This window comes from Poecilia latipinna, unplaced genomic scaffold (assembly GCF_001443285.1).
Source record: "Poecilia latipinna isolate Pla-1442-1.1 unplaced genomic scaffold, P_latipinna-1.0 Scaffold2537, whole genome shotgun sequence".
NCBI lineage: Eukaryota > Metazoa > Chordata > Actinopteri > Cyprinodontiformes > Poeciliidae > Poecilia > Poecilia latipinna.
Window position 1 is genome coordinate 52,869 of NW_015115153.1, and position 14,747 is coordinate 67,615.

Here is a 14,747-nt window from a genome sequence, read left to right on the forward strand (position 1 = left end):
CCGTCAGCACAGAGGCCTGACGTTTTCTTGGTTTGCTGTTTGGTTCAGTTTTTGTTGAAAAGATCTTGGTAAAATGTTTAGGGGTTCAAGTTGGCCCTAAACAACATTACTAAATAAAATAAGTAATACAAACAAATAATAGATTCAAAAGATCTTGTCCTCGCAGCTTAATTAGTGAATATGGAGCTTAAAATCAGGCCAGCAACACGTCTGCACACTGATGCGTCTCTCCATCCTCACCTGCCTGCATTCCTTCATCTGATGAATCACCTGGGAGGCTCCACCAATCAGCATTCAACTGTCAGTATTGATGGAAAATCCCCTGAAGAAGAACCAGCAGGTTCTCCTCTGGTCCTGATCAGGTTCATCAATACCTGCAGTTCATTAAGGAGAAGCTGCTGCTGGTCTTCAGCTGCTGATGCTTGTTGTTGTTTCCACACAAAGTCCTGCTGGCTGACAGGCTGCAACCAGAACCCAGCTGATTCTGTTCTCTGTGTTTCTGCAGGAAATGTAGTTCTGGAGAACCTGAGGGTGAAGGAAAACGCTCTGGTAAGTCTTCTGGAGGCAGCTTTTATTTTGAAAAGCAGCATCTTTGTGTTGCTGATGCTTGCCTTAAGCAAACTGATGATGGGCCATCATCATCCCTGCAGCTGGCAGCAGATCACATGACCTGGTGGCGGCTCAGAGCAGGAGCTCTCATGGGGCGCCCCTTCAGGCCCAGACTATGACTGACTTTGTTTATGTTTCAGAGCGAGTTTGATGTTCCCTTCAAAGTAAAAGCTGGACAGATTGGTGAGTATTGAACCTAATTTGTGTTTCTCTGTTTTAATACTTTGATTGAAGGGCAAAGTTAACTTCCTGTTTCCTTCCCCATGCTGGACTGTTGGCTAAAGAGAAATTGATGCATTTAGGGACTCCTTAAATGGTTAAACAGCTGGATTCTTTAAATTCATTATTTCTGTTAGATAAATTCTGCAACTTTTGTTCAGCTTAGAAACTTCTCCACCTTCCTGGTCCTTCATTCTGTTCATGCAGTGAAACATGATCCGAAACTCTGAGTTTCTACCACATCGCCAGCTAACACCTTCAGGCATTTTCAGGTGTAACAGGGTTACAACATAACATAGAAGGGCTCCTCCAGGCTCCTCCAGGCTCCCCCAGGCTCCCCCAGGCTCCTCCAGGCTCCCCCAGGTTCCCCCAGGCTCCCCCAGGCTCCCCCAGGCTCCCCCAGGCTCCCCCAGGCTCCCCCAGGTTCACCCAGGCTCCTCCAGGCTCCTCCAGGTTCCCCCAGGCTCCTCCAGGCTCCCCCAGGCTCCTCCAGGCTCCTCCAGGCTCTGTCAGCCCAGAGTTACTGAAATGTTTCTTGCCATGTCGAAGCTGCGCTGCTTGGTTCTCCACCAGGTTCTGCTGAGATCTCAGTAATCCTCCATCTTGTCGGTTTCAGGTAAGCTGACGCTGAAGATCCCCTGGAAGAATCTGTACGGCGACGCGGTGGTGGCCACGCTGGACGGGCTCTACCTGCTGGTCGTTCCTGGAGCCAGTAAGTGTCATCAGAACAGAAACCGTCCGCCGGATGCTTCTGATCAGAGTCTGGTTCAGACGGCTGACAGCATGCTGAACATGATGGTGTGTGTGTGTGTGTGTGTGTGTGTGTGTGTTGTGTTCTAGCTCAGTCTCAGCTGAAAGCGTCTCCTTATAACGATAAGCTGCCGACGGGAGGTGGCGGTCGATCTCTATAAGGAAACACACCTGGCTTTGAAATTAGGGCTGAGATACTTTTATTTTGAAGCGTCAGATCCTGTTCATCAGGTTGTGTTTTGGGTTTCCTGTTCTGTGGACTTTCAGGCTGCAAGTCTTGGTTTCTGTGTCGGTCATAAAACTGAAGAAATCTGTTTTGGATTCTGCGCAGACAGCAGATGATTTTCGAAGATCAACTTGTTGAATTTAAATGAACCACAGAAAAGCCAGCGCTCGTCAGACGGGCCGGTACATGATCATTTAGCAAAGGACTGTAGGGAGTGCAATGAAAATATATTTTAAGTGTTCTGAAGTCATATTTGCTGTGCTGATCCAGCATTTATCCAGTAGGAGAATCCGCTGACATTCCCCTAAACGCCGAAAGTCACACTGAGGAAGAAACGGATTAGACAGAGATGGACAGAGGGACCAGCCAGATATCACACCTGATATTGTCATCACAACATTTCCCAACTTTATATAGATTTACCAACGTGGTGCAGCCCGAGTGCCAGGCGCGGAGCTATAGGGGGGCGGGGGGGGGGGCGGGCCCCCCAAACCGGGGAGGAATGGTTTCAAGTCATTGAAATATGTGATTATGTGAAAGTGCGCCCTCGCCTGTTGAGAAGAGTGTATTTAATGTTAAATACCCCCTCCCCCCCCACCCGCTCAACAGTTTCAGTTTCGCTCCACGTAAGGGGCCCGGTATTTGGCCCCGCCCCCCGGCCCGAGGCTGACTTGTTCCGCTAGTGCCGAGTACCGTCTCATTTTATTTCTAACCCAAACTGCTAACAACCGGTCTGGACTCGGAACTGGACCCTGGACTCCTTTCTGCTGCTGGCTGATCTGGGGGCAACTGGGTCTGGACTCTGGGTTGAACTGGTTTTCCTCAGAACCAGGAGTTCACCAGAGGTCCACCAGCTGGTTCACGTTACATATAAAGCACCAATTCACAACAAATATTGTCTCAAGTCATTTTACAAAGAAATCATTTAATCTCCATCACACATGCATTCCAACTGATCCCAGTTATCAACCTGGACTCCTTGCAACAGTTTGCTGCAGACAGGAGTGATCCGGTGAAACCAGTTAGCCTGAACGTCTGGTTTTGCTGCTGGTTAGACCTGCTTGTGTTTTTAGCTGCATGCTGCTAGTGATTCTTCTTCTGGGGTTAATCAGCGTAGTTTCTGCAGGTCCATCCAGCTGCTTTCCGTGCTTAACATCGTCTTTTGTCTTCCCCAGCGATAAAGTATGATGCAGCGAAGGAGGAGCGCTACCAGCAGGAGGCGAAGCAGAAGGAGCTGCAGCGAATCGAGGAGGCGCTGCAGAGCGCGGCACGAAGAGGTGAGGCCGACCCCAACCTGTTGCTGTCTTTGGCTTTTCCCCTTTCTCTTCAATATTGCTTTCAGCTGCTGCTCAAAATGCTGTGATTGGCTCAGCCAGGAAGGCTGTGATTGGCTCAGCCAGGAAGGCTGTGATTGGCTCCTGCAATAACAGAAGAGCCAAACAAGAACAGGTCATTGATATTAGGAGGTCCTGCATCAGCGACTGGACTGGCCTGGTCGCCCACAGGGGCGAGTCTGAGCACGACTGCATGAGTTTGCACTAGGGATGGGAACCTTTGACACTTGAATCGATTCAGTACCAATATCCGGTTCCTGGGAATCGGTGTCGGTACTCAACGGTACCAGTTTTTGGTACTTTTGTGCATGTTGCTTTTTAATAATAAACGCTATTTTTTTTAGCATATCTAATTCTTGGTAGAGCTGTTGACTTGCAGCAAGAAGGTCCTGGGTTCGATTCCCGGCCTGCGGTCTTTCTGCATGGAGTCTGCATGTTCTCCCTGTGCCTGGTGGGTTTTCTCCGGTTTCCTCCCACAGTCCAGAAACACGACCGTCAGGTTAATTGGTCTGTGTAAATTCTCCCTGGTGTGTGTGTGTGTGTGTGTGTGTGTGGTTGTTTGTCCCGTCTGTCTCTGTGTTGCCCTGCGATGGACTGTTGACCCGTTCTGGGTGACCCGTCCTGGGTGACCCCACCTCTCACCTGTTGACCGCAGGGGAGGCACCAGCACCACTCCTGGCCCTACTGGGACAAGGATGAAAGAAAATGGCTGAATCAAGACGTCTTTATATTGTAACATGACGGCTGTTTGACTAATTTCTTCAAAGTGAAAACTCTTCAGAGCGACTAACGGAGTGTTTTGTCATATTGCACAAATTAAAATTCAGCTTTATGTATTCCTATTTGTCATTTCCCTCACTTGCATCGTAAATGCTGCCATCACCAAATGTATTGAGCATTTGTTCATCCGTGTTGCTGGCTACATGCTAACGGAGGCTAATGCAGCAGTTGTAGGTCAGGCTGTAGAAAATCATGCACTCTTCAGCCTTAAGAAAAATCTTGTGTTTAACCAGGTTCTTTCTCAAACCAGACGTGTTTCCTCCGCTGGCCTTGTGCTTTGTGTTACAAATATTGCAACAAGCATAATTTGCATCGCATTTTGAAAAGTGGAGCCATACCTTTTAGTGTTTTGTACCAGCTATGCTGACTGAGTTTACTGAAGTAGCGGCTGCTGACGTCATCACGTCTTTGCGCTTCTGTGCTGCCTTCAAGGACAAGCATGGAAAATCCACCACTCTTCCTCGATACGGTCGCAATGATGCGCTTGGATACTGAAACATGGTACCGTTTGATTTTACGTGAATAGACACTCGGTAGTATCGACAGAATTCGGTCGTTACCAATAAAGTACCGAATTCGGTACCCACCCTTGCTGCATGAGCCTGCAGGTGTCCTCACTAACTCTCTCTCTGTCCTGTTCATGCTGCGTTTGCTGTCAGCGTCTCAGACCGGAGATCTGCTGTTCGGTCTGGAGAGCGTGGTTTACAAGGAGCAGCTCGATGGTAACACACCCTGAGACACTGAGACACTGAGACACTCGGAGACACTGAGACACCCAGAGACACTGAGACACCCAGAGACACTGAGACACCCAGAGACACTGAGACACCCAGAGACACTGAGACACTCGGAGACACTCTGAGACACTCGGAGACACTCTGAGACACTGAGACACTCGGAGACACTCGGAGACACTGAGACACCCGGAGACACTGAGACACTCTGAGACACTCTGAGACACTGAGACACCCGGAGACACCCGGAGACAAGGAGACACCGAGACACTCAGAGACACCGAGACACTCAGAGACACCGAGACACTAAGACACTAAGATACTCAGACACTGAGACACACAGGAGACAGCTGTCTCCAGGTTTGGACCAGAGACCAGTCAGTGGTTTGGGCTTTATTGGGTCCATGGCAGCATCACTGCTGGTTTCTGATGCCCAAAGTCAGATTGGTGTCTCTGCTCACTCAGTCCATCAGGTCCAAAGCTTCTGGTTCTTCTGCTTCCTGCTGTCTCTCTGTTTCCAGCTTTTCTCTCTCTAATGGCTGTTCTGTCTTTAACGCTGCCAAAGTCCCAAAAGGACGTAAAAACCCCAAAAAGCACAAAAAAGTTCTAAAGAAACTGAAGCGACATGAACACAAAGCAGGTGAGTTCATGTTTCTCCTTAAAGAGACGCAGATCTTTTGAGAAGAGACGTCGGTTCTGGTTTATTCCAGAGGGAGCCGACCCGGTTCCTGACTGTCTCTGCTTGTTTCAGATAAACCTCAGGAGGACAAGAAGGACACATTCATGGAGAAACTTGCCACACAGGTGATCAAGAACCTGCAGGTGAAGATCAGCAGCATCCACCTGCGCTACGAGGATGATGTGCGTTCTGACCCGGTCCTGTCCAATCCCAATTCTGGTTCTGTCTCCTGAAGCTCTGCTTGACTCTCAGCTTCATTGATGTTTTTCAGCTGTCAGATCCACAGCGCCCCCTATCGATGGGAGTAACACTATCAGAGCTCAGCCTGCAGGTGCGCGCGCACACACACACACACACACACACAGCCTGACGTCCGGCTGCCTCTGCTGACGGTTCATGTTCTTCTACCTCCAGACCACTGATGAGAACTGGAAGCTGTGCATTCTGAATGAAGCTGCAAAGATCATCTATAAGGTGAGATGCTCCACTCGGTCTCTCCTGAACTTCATAATTGTTGACGCAAACACAGCTGGAGGGAAAAAAAGAGACCGTTGATTTGCTATTGAAGCAACTGGAGAGCTGGGTCCGACTTGAAATGATTCCAGTTCTGGTTCCATTCGGACCAGAACTGGAACCAGTTCCAGAAGAGTTCAGAACTGTTCTGCATTGGTTCCAGTCTGACATAAAGAACAAGAGTTACTGCTGTAACTGCGGTTGATGAATCTCGGATGAGAGGCGGCGCTTCAAGCGTCTGATGTTCATGCGCATGAGCAGGTCTAGAGTTAATCATAACAAAGTCACCTGTGACCTGCCGATGACTCTATGTAGTCACATCACACCCTGTGCTCAATCCCTCAACCTTCTCACAAAAAGCAATAATTCTAAGGGATCAAGCACTCTGGGGTCATCCGGGAATCACAGAACCGCAGTAACTCTCGTTCTACATCATCCCTACTGACCACCGGAGGCGCTTGTTAAAGAACTGGATGACTCATGTAAACAAGATCATGAGAAATCTGCAACATCCATGGAACAACCACTACACCACCTACCTGATGACGGGGATGAGGCGTAGCCACATTCATCCTGTAAAACCAAGCAAAGGTACTAGGAGGCCTCATGGCGTCTAACGTTCAACGGCACCCCGATCATGGCAGCAAATGAGATCAACATGCCCCTCCTAGATAGGCACCGCACTCCTGCTGGCAGTGTTTGGTCCTGCAAGGCATAAGCCTTAGTGATCAAATCCACAAACCAGTCTGCTTAGAAACGGCCTGATATTTCAGTGAGCCTGCATAGCAAACAAAAAGGCTATTTGTCTTTCACAAAAATGCAGTGGAATTGATCTAAGCCTCAAGAGCACGAACAGGGCACAGAGGTTCGGAGGAGCCTTCAGTGTCAAACCAGGCAAGATGGAGTGGCTGGGTACTGCCTGTTTCCAGTGACACTTTAAGAATAAAAAAAGAATTGCTGCCTTCAGTGGGAGTCATTTGAGGTCTGGAGATGCCAAGGGTTCAAACAGGGGTCACCGAAGAGCCTCAAGCACCAGAGAGAGGTCACAGGGCAGTTGGGTGGAATTTTAAGAAAATATTGAAAAAGTGAGCAGTGAGTTAGTTATGCTAGCCTAACTGTTGCTAGCCCGCTGTTGACTTTGATAACCTGAGTGAAGTTGGCCCCCCCACCTTCTTCAAATCAGACAAAATTGGTGTCAATCAACTCGGCTATGTTTGTGCTGGTTTGTGCAGCAAAATTTTTCGTTTGTGCTGCTTTGGCTTTGAAGATATTAGTGAAGGTGGAAAGGTCAACCAGCCCCCCCTCTTCTATGAAATCAAACAAAATTGGTGTCAAACATTTGTGCTACATTTGTGCTGGTTGACCTCTATAAACTACTAATATCTTTAAAAAGATGGCAGTACAAATGAAGATTTTTGCTGCACAAACCAGCACAAACGTTTGACACCAATTTTGTCTGATTTGAAGAAGGTGGGGGGCAACTCCACTCGGGTCCATCAATACGTCAGTAACGCGTTACTCTAATCAGACCCTTGTTTCAGTAACAAGTAATCTAACATGTTACTATTTACAATCCAATGATCAGATTAAAGTCATGCATAGCATAATGACCGTCAACACTCACTTTAGCATTTGCCTCACAACTAGCAAGCTAAATACTCTGGTAGCACAGACAGGCTAACAGATTCTGATACATTTTATTGGTCAAAATGCATTGATATAAATTGACTGGTAATTGAACAGGTTCTACCTCAAAACCAAAGTAGAAAACAGCTCATAAAATAGGACTCGGCAGTTTTAAACTCAATACAGCAGTTTGACCAAGAAAAATAAAATCTAAAAAACAAGTTTTGTTCTTCTTGAACATCTCCCTACATCAGTGCAACAGTTTGATCTGATACTTTTCACATCTGACACCTTAGCTCCTCACTGTTTACTCAGTCTCACTTTCCAGCCCTGCATTCAGTAACTTACCAAAGATCCATAAAAACACTGAGGCAAAAAGACTAAATGTTTTTTTCTCCTGTTGTTTTCAGCCACAAGCATTTAACTAAAATATCTACAGATCTGTGTTTCTGTCTCTGCCTCTCTGCAGCCTGATGTTCCTGCATGGATTCATGGATTTACAACAGACACTTTAGTAATGTACAGTGTCAGAATGAGAACTAAATATAAAAAGTGTGTTTTTATCACAGAATGAGAATTTAAACAACTTAATTTTCAGATGTATACATTATTATACATCTCAACTCTATTTACTGTGTAGCAAAATGTTCACTAATTTATTTTTAAACCTCTCCTCAAGCACTTTTCTTATTGTCTCCTAACCCTTATAGTGTGGAAATAATGGAAAAAATATTGAAACGTTGAAAGAAATCAACCGGACATCAGTCTTCACCCGTTCTCCTTTCTGGTTTTATTGTCCATCCTTTTTCTTCCTCTTATCCGGGGTCGGGTCGCAGGGGCAGCAGCCTAAGAAGGGAGGCCCAGTCTTCCCTCTCCAGCCTCTTCCAGCTCCTCTAGGAACCCCAAACCATTCCCAGGCCAGCAGAGAGACATCGTCCCTCAGTGTGTCCTGGGTCTCCCCTCCTCCCGGTGGGACCTGAACTCCTCACCAGGGAGGCGTCCAGGAGGCATCCTGACCAGATGCCCGAGCCTCAACTGGCTCCTCTCGACGTGGAGGAGCAGCAGCTCTACTCTGAGTCCCTCCCGGATGACCGAGCTTCTCTCTCTAAGGGAGAGCCCAGCCACCCTGAGGAGGAAACCCATTTCGGCCGCTTGTATCCGGGACCTCGTTCTTTAGGTCATGACCCAAAGCTCATGACTATGGATGAGGGTGGGAACGTAGATCGACCGGTAAATCGAGAGCTTCGCTTTTTGACTCAGCTCTCTCTTTACCACGACGGACCGCCTGTCGATCTCCCGCTCCCTCCTTCCCTCATTAGTGAACAAGATCCCCAGATACTTAAACTCCTCGCTTTGTAACTCGTACTGCCATCTCATTAAACCGTCATCACATTGCGCCTGAGTGTTTCCTTGGATCAATCATGATTGATGATGGCATTTGTCAAAATGCAATATTTGTTGTTACGTCCAAAAGGGCACAACATATTTGAAGAAACGGGTGCAAGAGTGAAGGTTCAAATATTCTTTTATTTAAAACATTTTAAAATCTTGGAATTTTCTTTTGGTTCAGCTGCTTTGATTTTCTGTGAAGAAAGAAAAGATAATTAAATACCCTCAATCCCAGTGAACTAAAAAAGAAAAACACAAAACCCCAAAAGTTGGACCTGGTGAGCCGATCACAAAGAACAAAACGGTGCAGCAGGGGGCCGAGCCAATACAGGGTCGTCGAAGCCCCTACTGGTACTGGACTAAAGCAAAAAGAACCTACTGCAAAAGAAAGAAACAAAAATAGGACAAGCAAACAAGGGATAACAAAAGCTACCGTGTGGCAGGCTGCAGACGTCAGCTGTGGCCTACAGCCTCTGGTGTTGGTGGCGCAGCGGCAGAACGCATCCCCGGTGGCGGTGGAGCGAGCGGAAGGGCGGGTCTGCACGCACTTACACACTCGTCGTAATTCAGCCTAGTTATAGGTGGACCAACAGGCCTAGCTTAATGCAATCAAATTAATTTCCGAAATAAGAAATGATCCAAACTCCAAAATATATTAAAAATCAGAAAAAAATCATTTGACTACAGTCTAGAAACAAAACAATCAGGAAAAATAATTATAATGTGCCCAAAGGACATAACAATTGTTGTTTCATAATTGGTTATTATGGTTTTTTGGTGTAAAGCCCTTTGAGCTGCCTTGTTGCTGAACCACTGTGTACTAATACCTACCTGTTGCCCGGTGTCTCTGTCCCCAGCTGGGCCGTCTGGAGAGTCTCTGCACCTACTGGAACGTCAACAGTCCCATGTACTACCGGAGCTCTTGGCAGGACATTGTGGTCAGTCCACTCCTCCAAATCTGTGCTGATCTGATGAAGCTCATTTCTGTTTATGATTGGACTCGGAGCCTCCCTGCCCCCCGGTTGATCCTGCTCTCCTTTGCAGGACCAGTTGAGGTCAGAGATCAGCAGCAAAGACCAGCAGCTGCCTCACTATCAGGACAGTGAGTTCAGATCTTTGATTAATAAATGTTGTCTCTTTGTGATGTCAGCTGGTGGCCTTATGACCTTTGAACCCTAAATTAAGGGTTTGTGATGGTAGCAGGATTTTTTAAGTGTCTCCCTGGTTGAATCTATTGACCTGCAGCTTTAGCTGCTCTGCAGTCCAGATTGTCCAGGAAATGACGAAGATCTGAGTTTCACAGAGTTTCCATCTGAGTGGAAATCTTTCACAAGTGTGTGTGTGTGTGTGTGTGTGTGTGTGTGTGTGTGTGTGATACCTTGTGGGGACCATTTTCCTGACATACTAAGCTGTTGGGTCAGATTTAGGACTAAGGTGTGAATTGAGTTTTGGTTAGTAGGGTTAGGTTGTAGAAATGAATGGAAGTGTTGAGGAAATAAATTAGTCTTACCTAAGGTGAAACACTGAGTCAATCATGAACGAATCAAAATGCATTTTGATTATAATTTTATTAAGAAACTAAGCAAAGAATAGAGCAATGACTCCCTCCAGGGAAGTGAAGAAAAGGAAAAAGCTTTTAATATCCACCGGCCCCCTTACAAAGATGGGAGCAAAAGGGAGAATCCCACCAGTTTCAGTTTGCTTCACAACTCTGGTTTTTGCACCTGCAGACTGTGACCCTGGATGGTTCAAACCATTTATTATGTGTTTCCAGTGAGCTGCCTCCAACATGAAGGGTGCTTTATAGCTAAAATTGATTGTTTGATTGAAATAAAACAAAGTTTGATATAACAGAAGTCAATGGGAAGTCCCCACAAAGATAGCCATGCAAACACGTGTGTATAAGTCTTCTTTCTTTCAGCTGATTTTAATTCAGTTTTAGAATTTACTACGTATTCAGAAAACAGACTAAAATAAGATCAAATAAGGATCGTAGTCTTTATAACGATGAATGAAAGTGTGACCATCATTTCATGTGGGGTTGATGAAAAGCTGAACATGTCTTGTTATATGAGATGTTGTGGATCTTTTGGGGATCTGTCAAGTCCCTGACGGTCAGAGCTGCTGGTCACTCTTCCTCTCTGTCTAGTCTTCAAGCCAATCTTCGCTTCGGCTAAAATATGCATCAACCCGAATGCGGAGGCAGAGCTGAAGTCTCCGAAGGTGAAGCTGCAGCTGGAGGTCCAGAACATTGGTATCGAGATGACCAAACCTCAGGTGAGGCAAGACACATCCTGCTGGATAAATCGGGTGGAAACAGGTGAGACTACCTTTACCTGTCTGTCCTCCACAGTACCTGAGCATGGTGGAGGTACTAGAGTCCTTTGATCTAATGGCAAAGAGCGCCCCTTACAGGAAGTTCAGGCCTGATGTTCCTGTCAGTAAGAACGTCAAAGTCTGGTCGGTTTGCTGTCCTGCTCCATTAGCTCAGACCCAGATAAAACCAGGACCAGACCAGTTACATTATGGTCTCCTGCTACCTTCAGGTGGAGGTATGCTTTCAACAGCATCATGGAGGTCCACATCCGACGTCTTAGCCACATGTGGTCCTGGTCCAAGATTCAGCAGCACCGGGAGAGCCTGAAGGTCTACAAGGCTGCCTACAAGAGCAAACTGCTGAGTCAGAACAAGCCAGGGCCAGACACCGAGAAGCAGATCCAGGTGAGGAAACAGTAAGCCACGCTTAGCGATGTGACTCATATTGCTAAGCAACCAAACATCCCATAACACCTGGATATGGGATGGATGATTCTGGTCTAAGAATCCACTGCCGCCCTCTGATATCGGGTTAAATGTCTGTGAGGAAACTTCCTCTCCATCCATCCCATCTGAACTGGTGGAGTTGAGATCAGCTGATTGGGTTTCCTGAAGCAGAAATGGAAACTTGAGTTCGGACCTTCAGGAAGCCCATCCCAGCGTCTCATACTCGGTTTCTTTCTCTTCTCAAACATGAAATGATCTCTTTCCATTTCAGTCTTTTATTGGATAAATCAAGATGTTGGTCAACACGTCCTGAAATGTTCTGTATAAATGTTTTTGGTAAGCCTTTATTTGAAGGGGTGTGGATAAGACTGACATGACGCTGTCATAAACATGAAGAAGTCTTTATGAATGTTTATGACTGTTGTCATGATGTCATTCAGTAAATAATGTCTAAAAGTACATTAAAAATGCCAACTTTGCATGATTTTGTAAATAATGACAATTTAATGCAACGTTTCAATTCACTCCAGCATCCATTCCAATGGATCCTAGTTATGAAACAGATTATTTTTTCAAAGTAATTTAAAAAGGTTCTAAGAAAGTTATTGACTTGGGGCATTCACCTCTCCTGGCCCAGCAGGGGGCGACAGTCTCCTGCGTTGATTCATTGACTTTACAGCAATTCTTCTCCTCAATATTCAGAAGAAATGCAGCCATTAAAAATGAAATGGTTCCAAATGACTGTGTCTGAAATTAAATGATTAATAATTAGATCTGCTGAATCTTACAATGGATAAAAGGAAGCTGAACTAATAAGTAATAAATAAAATAAATAAAAAACACTAACTGAAGCTGGTCTCTGCTGTGCTTCAGGATCTGGAGAAAACCCTGGACGTGTTCAACATCACTCTGGCCCGTCAGCAAGCCCAGATGGAGGTGATCTTGTACAAATGAATGTGATGATGTGTGTTCTCACAGGCCCGGCTTGATTTCAGGGTTCTGCTCCTGCAGGTGATCCGGTCGGGCCAGAAACTGGCTGGGAAGAAAGCCGGAGGCCAGAAACAAGGAGGAGGCTTTTTCAGCGGCTGGTTTGGGAGGAAGGCTAAGAAGGAGGAGCAGGAGGTGGAGGAGGACAAGGAGTCTGAGAGTAAGAGTTGATCTGGACCTTCTGGAGAGACACAAGATTTGGTTCTGAACCGGCAAGTTCTGTTTCAGCTTCAGGTCTGGACCAGCTGATGACGGCTGAGGAGAAGGAAAAACTCTACACAGCTATTGGCTACAGCGGCAGCTCGCACAACCTGGCTTTACCCAAACAGGTAGAGACTCTGACAAGTAGAGACTCTCTAGAGAGTCTGTTTGAAAAATGTTGACTTTCATGACAGGACAGGCAGAGGAACCCTGTATCAGCGCTGAAAGAGAAAGCGTCTTCTTCAATGGTAGATTGAAAATGGTTGTCGGATTGAGGTTAACAAAGCTGCTTCTTGATGGAGGATGAGACTTCTGGGACAATGTCCTCTGGACAGATGAGAACAAACTAGAAATCTTGGACCGTGATGGAGGAATCCAGACATCAGGTCAACAGAGACTCCTCATGCTCTGATGCATGGTGGTTTCAGGAGAGATGGCTGTCTCTGAGCAGACCGGGACCTCTACTGTGGATCAAGGTTTTCTAGAGTCTGGTGTGAGTCCATCTGTCCAGCAGCTGAAGCTCGGTCCAAACTGCATCCTGAACAGAACCAGGATCCAAACACAGCAGCAGATCTAGAACAGAATGGTTGAAAGAGAATTGGTGTTACATAAGCCTAGTTAAAGCCCAGACCTCATCCTCAGGGATCAGAACCTTAATGAAGTGAAACGTTGTCCTAAGGTGACCCAGTAACCCGGCCTTCTGTGTTTCAGTACGTCGGTGCCATCATCACCTTCCAGCTGCTCAGAACGTCAGTGACCATCAGAGAGCAGCGCGACGTCCCAGAGATCCTCAACATCCAGATGGTCAACCTGAGCACCAGGATATCCCAGAGACCCGGAGCGCAGGCGGTCAGGTGGGAGCGTTTCCTCTGGAACCCTCTGGCCCGCCTCAGCCAGACTCACACCAGCTGCTTCCTCTTGCAGGGTGGAGGCGGCGCTGGAGCACTGGTACGTCACAGGGCTGCAGCAGCGGGGCGCCGTCCCCTCGCTCATCGCCTCCGTGGGCAATTCTTCATCATCGCTGCTCACCGTGGTGTTTGAGTTGAACCCTGAGGAGAGTTCTGGAGACCAGCTGCTGAAGATCCACTCCCAGCCAGTGGAGATAATCTACGATGCAGTAAGCTGGCCTCTGACTTTTACCAGTCACTCAACCAAATTTTATTTGTATAGCACATTTCAGCAGCAAGGCATTTCAAAGAGCTCTACATCATAACAAAACAAAAGCACAAAGTCACACAGCATAGAATCAACAATCAAATCATCACATTAAGTCGATGCCGTCATTACATTTGTAATTGATCACATTTCAAATCGGCTCTAACCAGGAGGGTTTTAGTTAAGATTTATAGGAGCTCAGTGTTTCAGCTGTTTTACAGTTTTCTGGAAGTTTGTTCCAGATTTGTGGTGCATAGAAGCTGAATGCTGCTTCTCCTCGTTTGGTTCTGGTTCTGGGGATGCAGAGCAGAACCAGACCCAGAACCTGAGGGTCTGGCAGGTTGATACAACAACAACAGATCTGGTTGTGGTGCTAAACCGTCCAGTGATTTATAAACTAACAGGATTTTACAGTCTGTTCTCTGAGCTACAGCTGTAGGACTGTAGATCTGGTGTTATGTCTCCATCTTCCTGGTTCTAGTCAGAACAGCAGCAGCAGCTTCTGGATCAGCTGCAGCTGGAGGATTGATTTGTTGGTCAGACCTGTGAAGATGCTGCTGCAGGAATCAATGCGACTGAAGATAAACGCCTGGATGAGTTTCTCTGATCTGAGACATCAGTCCTCTGATCCTGGAGATTCTTCAGGTGATAGAAGGCCGACTTTGTGACTGTCTTAATGTGGCTCTGAAGGTTCAGGTCAGAGGTCATCACTACTCCCAGGTTTTGGGTTGATTGCTGGTTTTAGTTGTAATAACTGAAGCTGTGCATTGACTAGATCTGTA

The 14,747-nt window shown here is 46.7% G+C and overlaps 1 protein-coding gene across 2 annotated transcripts in view; it reads left to right on the forward strand.

The window, feature by feature from the left end:
* LOC106938223 (vacuolar protein sorting-associated protein 13C-like) overlaps positions 1 to 14,747 on the forward strand; it is a 35,448-nt gene that overhangs the window by 5,522 nt on the left and 15,179 nt on the right. Inside the window, exons 2-20 of one of the 2 annotated variants that reach the window (XM_015020141.1) lie at positions 506 to 549; positions 750 to 792; positions 1,445 to 1,540; positions 2,980 to 3,081; positions 4,578 to 4,640; positions 5,218 to 5,292; positions 5,404 to 5,513; positions 5,603 to 5,662; positions 5,746 to 5,805; positions 9,717 to 9,797; positions 9,904 to 9,961; positions 11,009 to 11,136; positions 11,213 to 11,319; positions 11,406 to 11,580; positions 12,496 to 12,558; positions 12,634 to 12,769; positions 12,838 to 12,938; positions 13,522 to 13,664; positions 13,735 to 13,927. In XM_015020141.1, the coding sequence (XP_014875627.1) occupies positions 506 to 549; positions 750 to 792; positions 1,445 to 1,540; positions 2,980 to 3,081; positions 4,578 to 4,640; positions 5,218 to 5,292; positions 5,404 to 5,513; positions 5,603 to 5,662; positions 5,746 to 5,805; positions 9,717 to 9,797; positions 9,904 to 9,961; positions 11,009 to 11,136; positions 11,213 to 11,319; positions 11,406 to 11,580; positions 12,496 to 12,558; positions 12,634 to 12,769; positions 12,838 to 12,938; positions 13,522 to 13,664; positions 13,735 to 13,927 (1,838 nt within the window). The remainder of the gene's footprint in view (positions 1 to 505; positions 550 to 749; positions 793 to 1,444; positions 1,541 to 2,979; positions 3,082 to 4,577; positions 4,641 to 5,217; positions 5,293 to 5,403; positions 5,514 to 5,602; positions 5,663 to 5,745; positions 5,806 to 9,716; positions 9,798 to 9,903; positions 9,962 to 11,008; positions 11,137 to 11,212; positions 11,320 to 11,405; positions 11,581 to 12,495; positions 12,559 to 12,633; positions 12,770 to 12,837; positions 12,939 to 13,521; positions 13,665 to 13,734; positions 13,928 to 14,747) is intronic. The other variant, XM_015020142.1, reaches the window with a different exon arrangement.